This window comes from Bos taurus, chromosome X (assembly GCF_002263795.3).
Source record: "Bos taurus isolate L1 Dominette 01449 registration number 42190680 breed Hereford chromosome X, ARS-UCD2.0, whole genome shotgun sequence".
NCBI lineage: Eukaryota > Metazoa > Chordata > Mammalia > Artiodactyla > Bovidae > Bos > Bos taurus.
The window spans coordinates 14,343,423-14,358,362 of record NC_037357.1 but is presented as its reverse complement, the minus strand read 5'-3'; the positions used below and the strand labels follow the sequence as shown (position 1 = coordinate 14,358,362).

Below are 14,940 nucleotides of genomic sequence, written 5' to 3'. Positions count from 1 at the left end.
TCCCGGCGCCTCGCGCCCATTGCTTGCCGCGGAGCTTGCGCCACGCCGGAAGAGCACTGGCGCGCCGGGGGCGTAGCGCCTGACCACTAGAGCTAGCAGCGGCTTTCCTCGTTCGGCGGTGCTCGCTCTTTAATCAGAGAGTTTTTCTCTGGTCCATTTGTACGTTCCTCCGAAAAATTGGGCAAGGGTGCGAGCCTGGTCTGTTCAGGACTCCTAGCTCCTGGACGACACCTGGCATTGATTAGCTTAGCTACAAATGTTTGCTGAATTAAGACTGAAAAAGTGCCTGATACGGCGACTTAAGTCGTAGCCTTCGCTCCCAAATTCCGCCTCCATCCTTCACTCCCAATCAGTAACTCACACGCGCACCCCCAACAAAGCATCCTTGTTCAAGAGTGACGGCAGAAAAGTAAAGAAGATATCTGAAACGGTGAATTTTTTTTCTCTCTCAAATCCCAATGCATAGGCAACTGACAAGTATACCGCCGTAAGCTGAATTGTATACCCAGACTTGTGTGAAAAGCTGCTACCCCTTTTCCACAGTCTCCCAAGGGAGGTAGAAATTCGTATTGTTAAATTAATAGCTAACAGTTGAGCAGACAATACTAAATTGTGTGCTAATCAATTCATATGCATTGGCTTTCTATCCTCACAACAGCCCTGTGATGTCTGTGATACAATTACTCTCTCCATTTTATAGAAGAAACTGAGGTTCAAAGGAGTTAAATATTAATGGTTTGAAAGGTACTCTGTCTACCGTCTGGTTGATTTATGAATCCATACTGAGCATCTATATATGTTTTGTACAGAAAGTCTGTAGACAGAATTGTAAGGTTGGGTTCTTTGCCTTCAAAGAGCTGATAATATCATTGAGCATACAGGATATATCTGCTTTATAGATTTCACTCCAGAAATAATCAGGAACCTATAGAAGAGGTGGTGACATAATAGTGTGTGAATAAACCATATTGAGGATTTAATCCATCTTGCACATGTTCACATCAGTATCTGGTCTGAGACCATGCATGGTCTAAAAGTAAAATTCCAGAGCTGTGTAGTTCTCTGTGTAGCCCTAGCTCAGGACCCCTGAAACTAGGCACTTCGTAGAAGTACTTTGATGATGACGGTGATGATGACAACTGTACCCTCAATGGTTCACCATGTACCCAATGTCTTGCTAAGAAGCAGAACAGAATCTGCCCATAAATGACAGTTTCTCTTCATTCATTCTGTGTCTCTTCCCTTCCCCCACTCCAACCCAGCTATTCATTAACTTGGTAGAATCACATTGGCAATGAAAACTAAACAGTGACAGATTGCATAGGGGTTTTATCTGCTCCTAGAAACCTTAGGTTGCCTAGTTGTAGGGTTGAAGTAGTCACTGCAAAGTGGTAAACTAGCTTGCAGTATTATCTGGCTGAATTCTTCCATCAACTATGAAATTAGAGAATTGGAGCAATACCTAGGCCTTGGTCATCAGAGTTCAAAAGGAAGCTGAAGCAAAAGAGGGGAGTAAGACCAACCAAATAATAGATACCTGGGATGGCAAACTCTGGTCCTCCTGTCAGACATTAAATTCAGAAGGTCCTCTGGATTCTCATCCCCTTTCCACTCAGACTTATGGAAATCTCTAGGCATCATCTTACCTACCAATTCCTACCAATTGGAAGTATATCCGTGGAGATGTCCCAGGCAAACTGGGAAGGTTTTCAGCTCTCCCAGCTTCTACTCCTTTCTTCACCAGTAACATTCATTTAGCACCCATTGAATGCAGAGCTCATTTCTAGGTTCAGTGGGTAATGCTAAGGAAATTGACGGCAGTCCCCACATTCAAGGAAAGGCTCAACAATATGGCTAGTCAAATTCATCTCTCCACTTCTGAACACCACACTACATCCACATACACTTTCCCTCCTGACTTCTCTGTTTCAGGGAATGTTATCACCATTTTCCTTGTTGTCCATGTTCAAAAACAGGGATGTCATGCTTGTATTTCCCTATTCCTATTTACCCAAAGATATCTATCCAAACACCAATTCCTAATAACTGCGCCACTTCAGTGTCGGTCAAACACATCCTGTCTACTGTCAGTGATGTTCTGAGTCATCATCACATGCCTCCTAGCTCTTTCAGTACTCTTATAGCTGCCCCAGCCCCTATTCTTCAGTCTTTTCTCCAACTGCTCCCCCGCCCCATGAAGCCTCAGTTTCAGCCAGGCTCCACTTCATCTGTTATCTCAAGGGCCCCTTTCATTATCCAACCTAGATACCTCTTCTGAGACATCCATATAGCCCTGGGCCACTCACCTCTCTCTGACTGAAACCTGCCCAAGCTCCAAACTCAAATCAAGGCATTTCTCGTTCAGGAAACTTTTCCTGACCTTACCAGCCTACAGTGATGGCCCCCACTTCTGAACTCTGCAGTTCTTCACAGAACTACACAGTTCTTTTATGTTCTCCCCCTAGAAAGACTGTGAGGTCCTAGAAGGTAAAGACTTCATCTTTAAGCTCTCAGTACCTCAAACTTCAAACACATAGCAAGTGCACAATACAATTATTGGTTAATGAAACTGAAAATACAGCTATGGTTACCTTTATGGAAACACATGAGGGTAAAGGGAAAGAGGCTTTTATTTTCCCTTTGTCCCTTTCTACACCATTATAATTTTCTTACCTTTACCCAGGTATCTTTTCTTTATCACATTTTCATTGCCATGTTACCTTGGCAGAAAGAGCATGAACTTAATTTTCTTGGCTTTTGTCTTTTATTCACCCATTCAACAAATATTTATTGAGCAACTATTATATGCTAGACACTGGTATAAGTGCTGGAGATATAACAGCAATCAAAGGAAGTGGAATTCCTGTCCTTATGGAGTTTACACTCTTATTGAGAAGAAGGAAAATTACATGAAAATACATCCAATCTTGATAAATACTATGCAGGAAAAATAAAGCAGCATTGGTGACAGAGAGCAGGAGAGTGTTGCTATTTTATAAACGGTGTCAGTCAAAGAAGCCCCTTCCCCAGTAAATGACATGAAGGCAGAGATCTACAAGAAGATGAGGAGCAACACTTGGAGATATCTGGGAGAAGAGTGCTGTAGGCAGCAGGAACAGTACATGCAAAGGTCCTGAGACAGGAGTGTGTTTTAGAAACAAGCATGCCAGACTGGCTGGAGAGGAGCAGGCAAGGGGATGACAGATTTTTGTTTATTTAACAAAATCTGATTTAGTACCCACCACATGCTAGACACTTTTATAGGTACTTTATACATATTAATTCATTTACTTCTCACAGCAACCCTATGAAGGAGATACTATTGTCCCCATTTTGCTGATGAGGAAACTGAGGCACAGAGAGGTCAAGTCACTTGCCCTAGGTCACATAACTGATAAATGGGGGAACCAGGATAGTGTGGCTCCAAAGTCTGTATCTTTAGCCTCTATGCACAGGATAAATGGGGGTCAGGGGAGCAGATCAGGTATGAACATATTGGGTGGCAACTTTGGATTTTACTCAATGTGAGGTGAGAAGACACCAAAGGATATTAGTCTGACTTACATTTTAGCAGGATCACCTTGGCCGCAGACTGGAGGTGGCCAAGGGTGGGGAAGTCAGGGGTGGGGAGGATGCGTGGAAATGCCTAGGATAGAAGCAGGAAGACAAGTTGGGAAGCTCCACAATAATTCAGGCAAGAGATGATGGTGGTTTGCCTCAGGGTGATAGCAAAGGAGATGATATTCCATGCTGGTATCTTTTTACACTAAAAAAAAAAATAAGAACACGTCTAACACCAACATAAATCATATCCTGTGTTTGTTAGTGTTAAGGTACTGGTCTAGATGCAGGGGATACTACAGTGAACAAAACTACATGATTCCATCTCACAGTGTTGCCAGGCACTTACATATGTGAATAAATATACAAAAGGATGAGTGTTGCAGTGAAGACATGAGTGAAATGCTATTGGAACTATATAAGGCATCAATTCATTCTGACTGCTTGGGGTCAGAGGAAGCTGGGGATGGAAAGCAGATTGTTGTGTACTACAGAAAGGCAGGTAACAGTTGAACTGGACCTTGAAGGTAGTCACCTTGTAGATGGAAGATAGGGAATGGGCAAGAGCATCTCAAGCAGAGGAACCAGCAGAAGAACTACCAAAGGCGAAAGATTTGCATTTTTACAAAGTTGTCAGGTCATACCAATGTTCCTGATCTGTTTCAACCTTTGATGCACAAGAGACTAGAAGACAAGGCTTCCCTAGTGGCTCAAACAATAAAGAATCTGACTGTAATGCAGGAGACCCGGGTTAGATCCCTGAGTGGGGAATATTCCCTTGAGTAGGAAATGGCAACCCACTCCAGTATTCTTGCCTGGAGAATGCCATGGACAGAGGAGCCTGGTGGGCTGCAGTCCATGGAGTCACAAAGAGTTGGACACAATTAGCTGCTTTTGGAGAAGGCAATGGCACCCCACTCCAGTATTCTTGCCTGGAAAATCCCATGGACGGAGGAGCCTGGTGGGCTGCAGTCCATGGGGTTGCTAAGAGTCCGACACGACTGAGTGACTTCACTTTCACTTTTCACTTTCATGCATTGAAGGAAATGGCAACCCACTCCAGTGTTCTTGCCTGGAGAATGCCATGGACAGAGGAAGCTGGAAGGCTACAGTCCATGGAGTCACAAAGAGTTGGACACAATTAGCTGCTTTTGGAGAAGGCAATGGCACCCCACTCCAGTATTCTTGCCTGGAAAATCCCATGGACAGAGGAGCCTGGTGGGCTGCAGTCCATGGGGTTCCTAAGAGTCGGACACGACTGAGTGACTTCACTTTCACTTTTCACTTTCATGCATTGGAGAAGGAAATGGCAACCCACTCCAGTGTTCTTGCCTGGAGAATCCCAGGGACGGAGGAGCCTGGTGGGCTGCCCTCTATGGGGTCACACAGAGTCGGACATGACTGAAGCGACGCAGCAGCAGCAGCTGCTTTATTTTTCCTCCATGTGCTGTGCTTAGTTGCTCGGTCGTGTCTGACTCTTTGCGACCCCATGGACTGGAGCCCGCTAGGCTCCTCTGTCCATGGGGATTCTCCAGGAAAGACTATTGGAGTGGGTTGCCATGCCCTCCTCCAGGAGATATTCCCAACCCAGGGATCGAACTCAGGTCTCCCACATTGTGATCAAACCCAGGTGTCCCACATTGCAGGCAGATTCTTTACCATCTGAGCCACCAGGAAAGCCCTTTTCCTTCATTGTATTTATCAACATTGGATGGATATTCATGTCATTTTCCTTCTCCTCAATAAGAATGTAAACTCAACGAAAGCCTTTCCATGGACTTCCCTGGTGGTCCAGTGGTTAAGAATCCTCCTGCTAATGCAGGAGTCATAGGTTCGATCCTTGCTCCAGGAAGATCCCACATGCAGCAGGGCAATTAAGGCCATGTGTCACAACTACTGAAGTCCACATGCCCTAGAGCCTATGTTCCACAACAAGAGAAGCCACTGCAATGAGAAGCCTGCACATCACAATGAAGAGTAGCCCCCTGCTCATCCCTACTAGAGAAAGCCCTCGTGGAGCAACAAAGACCCATTGCAGCCATGCTGCTGCTGCTGCTAAGTCACTTCAGTCATGTCCGACTCTGTGCGACCCCATAGATGGCAGCCCACCAGGCTCCCCCGTCCCCGGGATTCTCCCGGCAAGAACACTGGAGTGGGTTGCCATTTCCTTCTCCAATGCATGAAAATGAAAAGTGAAAGTGAAGTCACTCAGTCGTGTCCGACTCTTAGCGACCTCATGGACTGCAGCCTACCAGGCTACTGCAGCCTACCAGGCTCCTCCATCCATGGGATTTTCCAGGCAAGAGTACTGGAGTGGGGTGCCATTGCCTTCTCCATTGCAGCCATAAATAAATACAATCTTTTAAAAAGCCTTTTCATATCCATCATAATCTCGTTTTCATCATCCCCGCAACACTGAGATGTAGGTGTTATTATCCCCATGTCACACATGAGGAAGCCAAAGCTAAGTCAGAGAAGTGAAGTCATTTGTCCACACAAAAGCACAGGAATTGATGTAGGGGTAGCCCCCAAGTGTCCTGAATTCAGAGCCTGTGCTTTTGCCATTGGACAGTGGTCCCCACCCCTGGCTGCGTATTAGAATCACTTGTGGATCTTTTAAAATTCCAGATGCAGAAGTCACATCTCAGACTAAGGACATAAGAATCCCTTGGTGTGTGACCCAAATGTCAGTACTTTGGGAATCAACAAATGTTTCTACTGCACAGTTAAAGTTAAGAACCATTTCCCTGGAGCATTTCATTAGAGGAGCATAAGCATCACCTGGGAGCTTGTTAGAAATGCAGATTCTTGGGAACGCCTCAGAACTAATGAATCCGAAACTCTGGCAGTGAGCCTCAAAAATCTGGGTGTTAACCAGCCCTCCAGGGGACTCTGATGCACTCTTGAATTTTAGCATGGCCTTGAAACAGCCATCTTGACTCCACACATAGAGTCAAGGGGCTGGGGAAACAAAAGCATGCCTTAGATCCAGGTATAAAATTAAACCAAGTGCTAAGCAACTGAAACCAGCCTCCCAATGGATGTACCAAAGAATAAGAACTGTTCAGGTTGGCAACCGGAATACCACCCCACAGGTTTTCTGATCCTTGTAAGAGAGACATCTGCCAAAGGCCCTCTCAGACTGTCAAAACATCCTGGAATATAATATTTGCTTCCAACTCTGCACCCTGCTTTCCATGCTCTCACTTAAAACACTAACCTTTCCCATTTGTGCTCTGACCCGAATTGAGTAAATAAGCTTCTAATCACTCTTCTCCCCACCCCTCTCTTCTTGGTATCCAAGATGAGAGTAGCATGCAAAAGGTTAGTTCTAATGTACCTGAGTAAATGGATATACAATCTAAAATAAGAATGAGCTACACAGCCACTCTCCCTGGCCCCATCTCACCTACCTCAGCAACACTGCTGTCCTTTGGTCTAACTCTATCACTGGAAAATGGAAAATTCCACAACCAAACATTAGCGCAGACACTTTCCAGAGTACAGCTCACCTCGCCTCCTGTCCCAGAGATAGCTCAAGTCAATAGGATCAAGAAAAACAAGGCTAATGTGATCCTGCAATCCCACTTCTGGGCATATATCTAGAGAAAACTATAATTCAAAAAGATACATGGACCCCAATGTTCATCGCAGCACTATTTACAATAGCCAAGACATGGAAACAACCTAAATGCCCATCAGCAGATGAATGGATAAAGAAGATGTGGCATATATAGACAATGGAATATTATTCAGCCATAAAATGGAATGAAACTGTGCCATTTGCAGCAACATAGACGGACCTAAAGATTATCATACCAAGTGAAGTAAGTCAGAAAGAGACACACAAATATCATATGATATCCCTTATATGTGGAATCTAAAATATGACACAAATGAGCCAGAAACAGAAACAGACTCACAGACACAGAAAACATACTTGTGGTTGCTAACAGGGAGGAGGGAGGAGGAGGGAGGGATTGGGAGTTTGGGATTAGTAAGTGCAAACTATTATATGTAGGATGGATAAACAACAGGGTCCTACTGTATAGCACAGGGAACTAGATTCAACATCCTATGATAAACCATAATGGAAAAGAACATGAAAAAGAATGTGTATATATATATGTAAAATGAATCAATTTGCTGTACAGCAGAAATTAACACAACATTGTAAATCAGCTATACTTCAATAAAATAAAATTCTTTAAAAAGAAAGGCAAGGTCACAGGATCAAGAAAGTACAAGGCAGGCACTTTCCTGGCAGTCTGATGGTTAGGACTCCACACTTCCACTGAAGGGGGCACAGGTTCAATCCCTAGTCAGGGAACTTAAGATCCCACATGCCGCTTGGCGCAGCCAAAAAGAAGAAAGTACAAGGCTGGCAGCCACAACTCTTGACCAGAGACAGGGTCCAACATAAGGCAGAAATTTTTTCAATGAGTATACCCAACAGACAGCAGCTTTCAATAGGGAGCAGGCTCTCTTCTAAACTGAATGACAGCTAGTAACAATTCTCTTTTGCTTCTCTGGCCTTTCTGAATCATCAACTAATCAAGCTTTGAGGGACAAGAAATAGGGGACCAGCACACCCTATTTGAAAGAATTAGAATCTGAGGTGTTAGGAAATGAAAGATAAGAAACCACCAACATGTGTATAACTCTCTCGAAAGTATGCTGGACCCTAAAATAGCTTGCCTGCCCCACTTCCCACTGCAATGGATTATGGTCATCTTGCTTGATTAAAAGCAGTCATAATAGTAACTGAGAATTCGTTATCCAGAAAATGCTTAATTCAGCTGAGATTAGTTGTCAAGCTAGTATTTGAGTTTTAGGAAGAAAAGAAGTGGACATTTAAGATCAAGTTATGGAGGAAAAAATGTATGATTAGAGTCAATTATATCCTCTGGGAGACAGGAGACCTGATGAATGCCCTGGTCTCTCCAAACAAAGTCCTTGAAACATTAGTGAAGGGAGAAAGCCTGGCGAGACAACAGGAGGCAGGTACTTGGGAGTTGTCTAGTAACTTGGTTGTTGGAGGAGGGACTAGCTCAGGGCCGAGGGATACATCTGCGCTGGGGTTGCTGCCTTCAGATCACTGGAGAGCCAAGAGGCTGAGGACTGAAAACCAGAGAGGGAGTGATTCTCCATGACCAGCAGGATCCCAAAGACAGCCAGCCACCAGCCTGGACTGCCAGCTCTGAACACACAGCTCCGTCTCACCCAGCCCGTGAGAATTTGAGCTAAAGGGCCAGTATCCCCTGGTAAGTGGAAATCCTGCCACTTCAAGACATGGAATCATCTGTCTCATTTGGAGTGATCCTTGCTGTCCTGGCCTCCCTCATTATTGTTGCTAATGCCCTCGTGGCCATGGCGGTACTCTCGTTGATCCTCAAGAATGATAGCATCAGTCTTTGTTTCACCTTGAATCTGGCTGTGGCTGATGCCTTGCTTGGCCTGGCCATCTCTGGCCTAGTCACAGACCAGCTCTCCAGCCCGGCTCGGCCCACGGAGAAGACGCTGTGCAGACTTCGGATGGCATTTGTCACTTCTTCTGCAGCCGCCTCTGTCCTCACGGTCATGCTGATTGCCTTTGACAGGTACCTTGCCATCAAGCAGCCCCTCCGCTATTTCCAAATCATGAATGGGTTCATGGTCGGGGCCTGCCTTGCCGGGCTGTGGTTGGTGTCTAACCTCATTGGCTTCCTTCCCCTCGGGATCCATGGATTCCAGCAGACCACCTACAAGGGGTCCTGCAGCTTCTTCGCTGTGTTTCACCCACGCTTCGTGCTGACCCTCTCCTGCGTCGGCTTCTTTCCAGCCCTACTGCTCTTTGTCTTTTTCTACTGTGACATACTCAAGATTGCCTCCACACACAGCCAGCAGATCCGCAACACGGAGCATGCGGGAGCCCTGGCCAGGGCTCACCGGCCCCCACGGACCCCCAGTGACTTCAAAGCTGTGCGCACGGTGGCCATTCTCATTGGCAGCTTCACTCTGTCCTGGTCCCCATTCCTTATCACGAGCATTGTGCAGGTGGCCTGCCAGGAGTGCCACCTCTACCTGGTGCTGGAGCAGTACCTGTGGCTGCTTGGTGTGGGCAACTCCCTGCTCAACCCACTCATCTATGCCTATTGGCAGAAGGAGGTGCGGCAACAGTTCTCCCAGATGGCCCTGGCTATGAAGAAGTGGCTCGCCGCATGCCTTCTTCTTCTCTCGGCCAGGGATGGGGGTCCAGAGGGGCGCAGGGAAAGTGTGCGTTACATCACCACCATGTCCCACTCAGAGCTTGAAGGCTAAGATGGTAAAGGCAGACCAGTTTCAAAGTGCCTCTCCCTGGCTTCGCAGAGCCCCAACTAGGAGATCAGATAGAGCTATAGGGGAAAGAGAGCACTTGCTTCTGGCAACTGACCACCCCCTGTACCCCTGCACCCCCTCACCCTCTATAATCAGCTTCCCCATTTGCAAATCTCCATTCCTCCCTGCCCTTCTTTTGCAATGAGTGTGTTTCTCCTATACAGGTATACTTACTTAAAGCAACAAGTGTACTACTGGAAAGATGCTTAAACTCAAATCTTATTTTTGAATGCACTAAAACAGCATTGTCTAATAGAAATCTATTGCAAGCCACCTATGTAATTTTAAATGTTCTTGTAGTCATGTTAAAAAGGTAAAAATAGAAACAGACAAAATTAATGTTTCATTTGCCTCAATATACCTCAAACTTATTATTTCAAACTGTAATCAATATAAAATATCATACTTTTTTTCATGCTAAATCTTTGAAGTCTACTGTGTATCTTACCTTTACAGAACATCTCAATTCAAACTAGCCATGTTCCAAATGCTGAAGAGCTACACATGGACAGTGGCTATCAGATTAGACAGCACAGTATTAGAAAAATGAGGTTCTGTTCTTTGTAACTGCTTACTATAGTGATTGCTTTGATAAAATGAGGAGTCTTGCCCTCCCTGATATAATCAGACATTTTATGTAGTGAGGTTGTATAAATGTAGGAACCTGAAATAGATACTAAAGCTGGTCTTTTCCCATGCTTCATGGTGTTCAAAAGAGTGTTTCTTTGACAAATAGCCAGTCTTGTGATTATTTCTGCTGTTAACCCCCTACCCACCCAGCCCACCACCTTCTTAACTCTGTGGTGCCCCTTCCCCTCAGTTGGCCTCTTATGTCACTTGTAGCTTCTTGCTGGTGATGATGCTGAACCACAGATTCCAAGACACTTAAAGGGAAGAAAGGGGCAGGTACAAAAACACGGCACTGCCAAGCTCTCCACACTGGGCCCACTTTGCTCCTCAAAGCTTGACCTTCTGCCATTTACTCCCAAATTTGCATTTCCCTAAGAAATTCGGTTGCATAAGAGGATGCCTCCAAAATGGCCCAGGAGACTAGCCTCATCCTGCTCTCTTGTGGGTACAGAAAATGACAGTTGGCAACTGGGAATTATGCTCAGGGTCCCTCTGGGCAACCCTGGCAGCAGAAACTATAAAAGCATAGTGGGGAAGAAATCTAGGAGCCATGTTCAGCCATCTTGAGTTTCCTATAACCCTTTATCCAACCTCCTAGTCTCCACAATACATTCCTCGGAAGTTTGCCGCCTAAGGCTCTAAACTAGATTATTTCTCTAGAAAGCTGCCAAGTGGACAACAAAAATGGGAAAGGAAGAAACCAAAACAGTACAGATTGATTTGTCTGGGACTTGGTGCCAAACAACCTTGGAAGGTTAACCCCTCGATATCTCTAAAAATGATGACTTGGGGATACATCTGAACCTAATGTGTAATGCCTAACTCTAAGAGGCCTCTGACAATTTTCATTCCAATCTCAAACTATGATGCTCAGAACCTGGATGGAATTGGCCTCTCAGAAGAATGCTTCGCACTTGGGTTTTCATTCCCCTTCAGTCTTAAATTAACCCCCAGCTTGCTCTCCTCAGTTGTTCTGAAGTTAGCGGTCACATCAAGACTCCTCTGGTAGATCCTTTTGCAAGTTGTTCTGCTTGCTACTCTGACCTAGAGGAGGGCCGTGCTTGCCTTTGCCATAGTAACCTTTATGTTCCTACAACTGAAGAACTTTCTGGCTCTCAAGTGGATGATGGAGTCCAATATGCCTTGAAAGGCTGAGCACCCAGCAAGTACCAGTTACGCCAGCTTGGACTGGGTTATGAGTTACTGGGAATGAGGTAAAACACAAAGAGTAACTGGGTTTGAGGGCAAAATCGAAAGCAGGCTCAAATCAATGGTCTCCTTATTAGTGGTTCAAAGCTTAATTTTATGGCCTTGCTGCAAAGGCCTGATTTTGCCAAGGTAATACAAGCAAAGTGGAATGGAGTTTAGTTACAGGAGAAAGGCAGGAGCTGAGTGGAGCCCAGCTGATTGTTGTGCTATGAGGTTCAGCCTAAAAAATTCCTGCTATTCTTGGGAGTCAGTGTGTCCAATGGGAAAATCGCAGGTTTTGAAATCCAACTGACCAGTATTCAAATTATGATTCAGTCGTTTAAGTTCTCAAAGCCACAGCTTTCTCATTTGTAACATTGGGGGTAATTATACCTATTTGGTTATTAGTGAGGATTAACTCAGACACTGTATGTGAAAATGCCTAGTAAACCACAGCACACTGTTAGTGCTCAGAAAATATTCTCTTCCTCTTCCTTAAAAATCCTGAGGAATAAAATATCCAGCTAATGATTCAAGGGAATCAGTCATGTTTGCAGGCATTGTGACCTCTAGGACAAGGACTATCAGGCTCCAAACCACGAATTTCTCAATCCCTGAATAAAGGTTTTGAAAAATGAGTGATGAGAGGTGACTCAGGCTGGAAAAGACAAACATAAATCTAATACCTTAGCAGGATCAAGACAGAGGAGATATAAACAGGGTACTGTTACCATATACTTGGGTTGAAGAGTAACCACAATCAAGAATCCTGTGTTTGATAAGCCACCAAGAGCAGAGATACAGAAAGCTCTGTACTAGTCTAATGGCTTTCTTTGATGCAGGTTCCTGTACAGATAAGGGAATGCACTGGTGTGGAAATATTTAGATTTCATTCACGCATCCAATGTTGTCTCCCGATGCACTTGCAGAGAAGCCAGATCCTGTTCAGCAATTTGATCAAAATAGCCAAAAGATATTAATACCTTGTAGGACAGAATGTAGATCAATTGGGCTCATCTATCATTTCCATGAACAGCTTACTATGAATCTGTTTTAAAAAATACTGTGACATGGCTACGTTTTATACTAATTCCTTGGGTAGCTAATGTTATGCATAGCACACCTCTGTTTCAGACGACAACCCTTAAGAACAGAACACACAGCCCTCTGGACACGGGCATTTTGAGTTGTCTCACAAATGTTAGAGGCAGGTTTCCATGATCCATCACCACCCCCCTGCTTGTCCACATGACCAATAGCCATCTCTGAGAGCTGGCTAGCCAGACTTGGCCTTGGGATACTGTCGCCCTGTATGATGAAGTGTTTGCAGGTTCACACGGGAAATGAACTTGTGACTTTGATTTCATCTGTACTTGCTCAGTCACTGGCCAAAGTGAACAGAGACCAGTGAAAACAGCAGGCTCGAGAGATACTTCGAGGATGCATAGAACGAGAAGAAAGATGGTGCTGACAGCTGGGCGACAAGAACAGCAACCGGCCCCACACCTTAGCTGCCATCAGCCACTCATTTTGTGATTCCTTCAGTACCTTCTATGTCATCCTTCAGTGTGCTGACTGGTCTGAAATTCTTCTCCTTTTAATTAATAAATCTTCATTTGTTACTTCTTGCAATCATATAAACTCAATGATGGTACCTATAAGTGTCAACTGCCATTTATTCATTCATCTGTCTACACACCCCATGAATGTTTATTGAGAGCTAGGTGCTAAAACTACCCCAGATTTCCTGGATTTCTTTTAGAGATATATTCATGCATACATGATGGTCATTACTCTTTTCTGATTATAATTTTTATTCATTTTAGAAGTTTTTAAAAATATAGAAAATTATAAAGGTACCTATAATTATACCATCCAGAGATATTCACTGTTACTTTCCTTTATCTGTTTTCTTCACTTAATATTATATTGTGCTATTTTCCTATGTCATTAAACTTTCTTCAAAAACACGAGTTGTAAAGGTTGCATGTTTTTCAACATGAGTATATGATATTTTAACCATTTTTCTATAGTTGTACACTTGTTATTTCCAATTTCTCACTGTTATAATACCACTTCAAACACCCTTGAGTATAAATCCTTGTCAGGCTTCCCAGGTGGCTCAGTGGTAAGGAATCCACCTGCCAATGCAGGAGACATAGGAGATGTGGGTTTAGTCACTAGGTTGTGAAGGTCCCCTGGAGGAGATAATGGCTACCCACTCCAGTATTCTTCCCAGGATAATCCCATAAACGGAGGAATCTGGTGGCTACAGTCCATGGTGTTGCAAAGAGTTGGACACAACTGAATGACTGAGCACGCATACAGCCATAAATCTTTGACATGTCTGTTTAATCCCTCAGGATAAAATTCTCCGAAATAGTATTACTAGGTCAAGGAGCATTAAACACTTATGAGAATTTTGATTCACACTTTTGCTGGCATTTCTTGGAGGGTAATGTTTCCCTGGGGGCTTACCAGATGCCTCAGTGGTAAAGAATCCGCCTGCCAATGCAGGAGATGTGCGTTCAATCCCTGGGTCAAGATCCCCTGGGAAAGGAAATGGCAACCCACTCTAGTATTCTTGGCTGGGAAATCACATAAACAGAGGAGCCTGGTAGGCTACAGTACATGGCATCACAGAGTCTGACATGACTTAGCAAGTAAACAACTACAACAACAAAATGTTTCCCTAGGATATTTGCTACAAGAAGTCAAAAGTGAGCCATAAATGAACAGGTCACACTGATATGAATATCTCAAAGAAATGAATGTGCATGGCTTCCTGAAAGCATAATCCATACCAAGAGGGCTCATCAGTTATTTTGTGTTTACAAAAGAAAACCTGTCGGTATGTTCTGCCACAGGGTTAATCTGCAAATCCAGAAATCTGGACTAATGAGACACTGCAGTTTAACAACCCCCCTCACAGGACAAAGGCATCCTTGATATAGCGCCATGTGATATAGATACTAATTTCAGTGTGTTTTCACTCTTAAAATCTTCTGAGGGAGTTGCTTTATGCAATACCATGAAATGCTAAGTAGGCATGAGAATAAGAAAATACGATCACATGCAGCCAGGAGTCAGCTCCTGATGCAGCTGAAGCCTCGAAGCCATAGTCTCACAGCCTGGCTGACCGGGAAAGATGTGTTCCACCTAACAGATCCACTGCGGCAGGCTGAAGTGTGGGAGGACTTCACA

At 44.4% G+C, this 14,940-nt stretch overlaps 1 protein-coding gene across 1 annotated transcript; it reads left to right on the top strand.

The window, feature by feature from the left end:
• Positions 1-8,483: 8,483 nt before the first annotated feature.
• Positions 8,484-13,834, top strand: GPR119 (G protein-coupled receptor 119). The gene has a single exon (XM_015461434.3). It carries the CDS (start codon positions 8,854-8,856, stop codon positions 9,859-9,861), a length of 1,008 nt encoding a protein of 335 aa, XP_015316920.1. The 5' UTR covers positions 8,484-8,853; the 3' UTR covers positions 9,862-13,834.
• Positions 13,835-14,940: the final 1,106 nt, after the last annotated feature.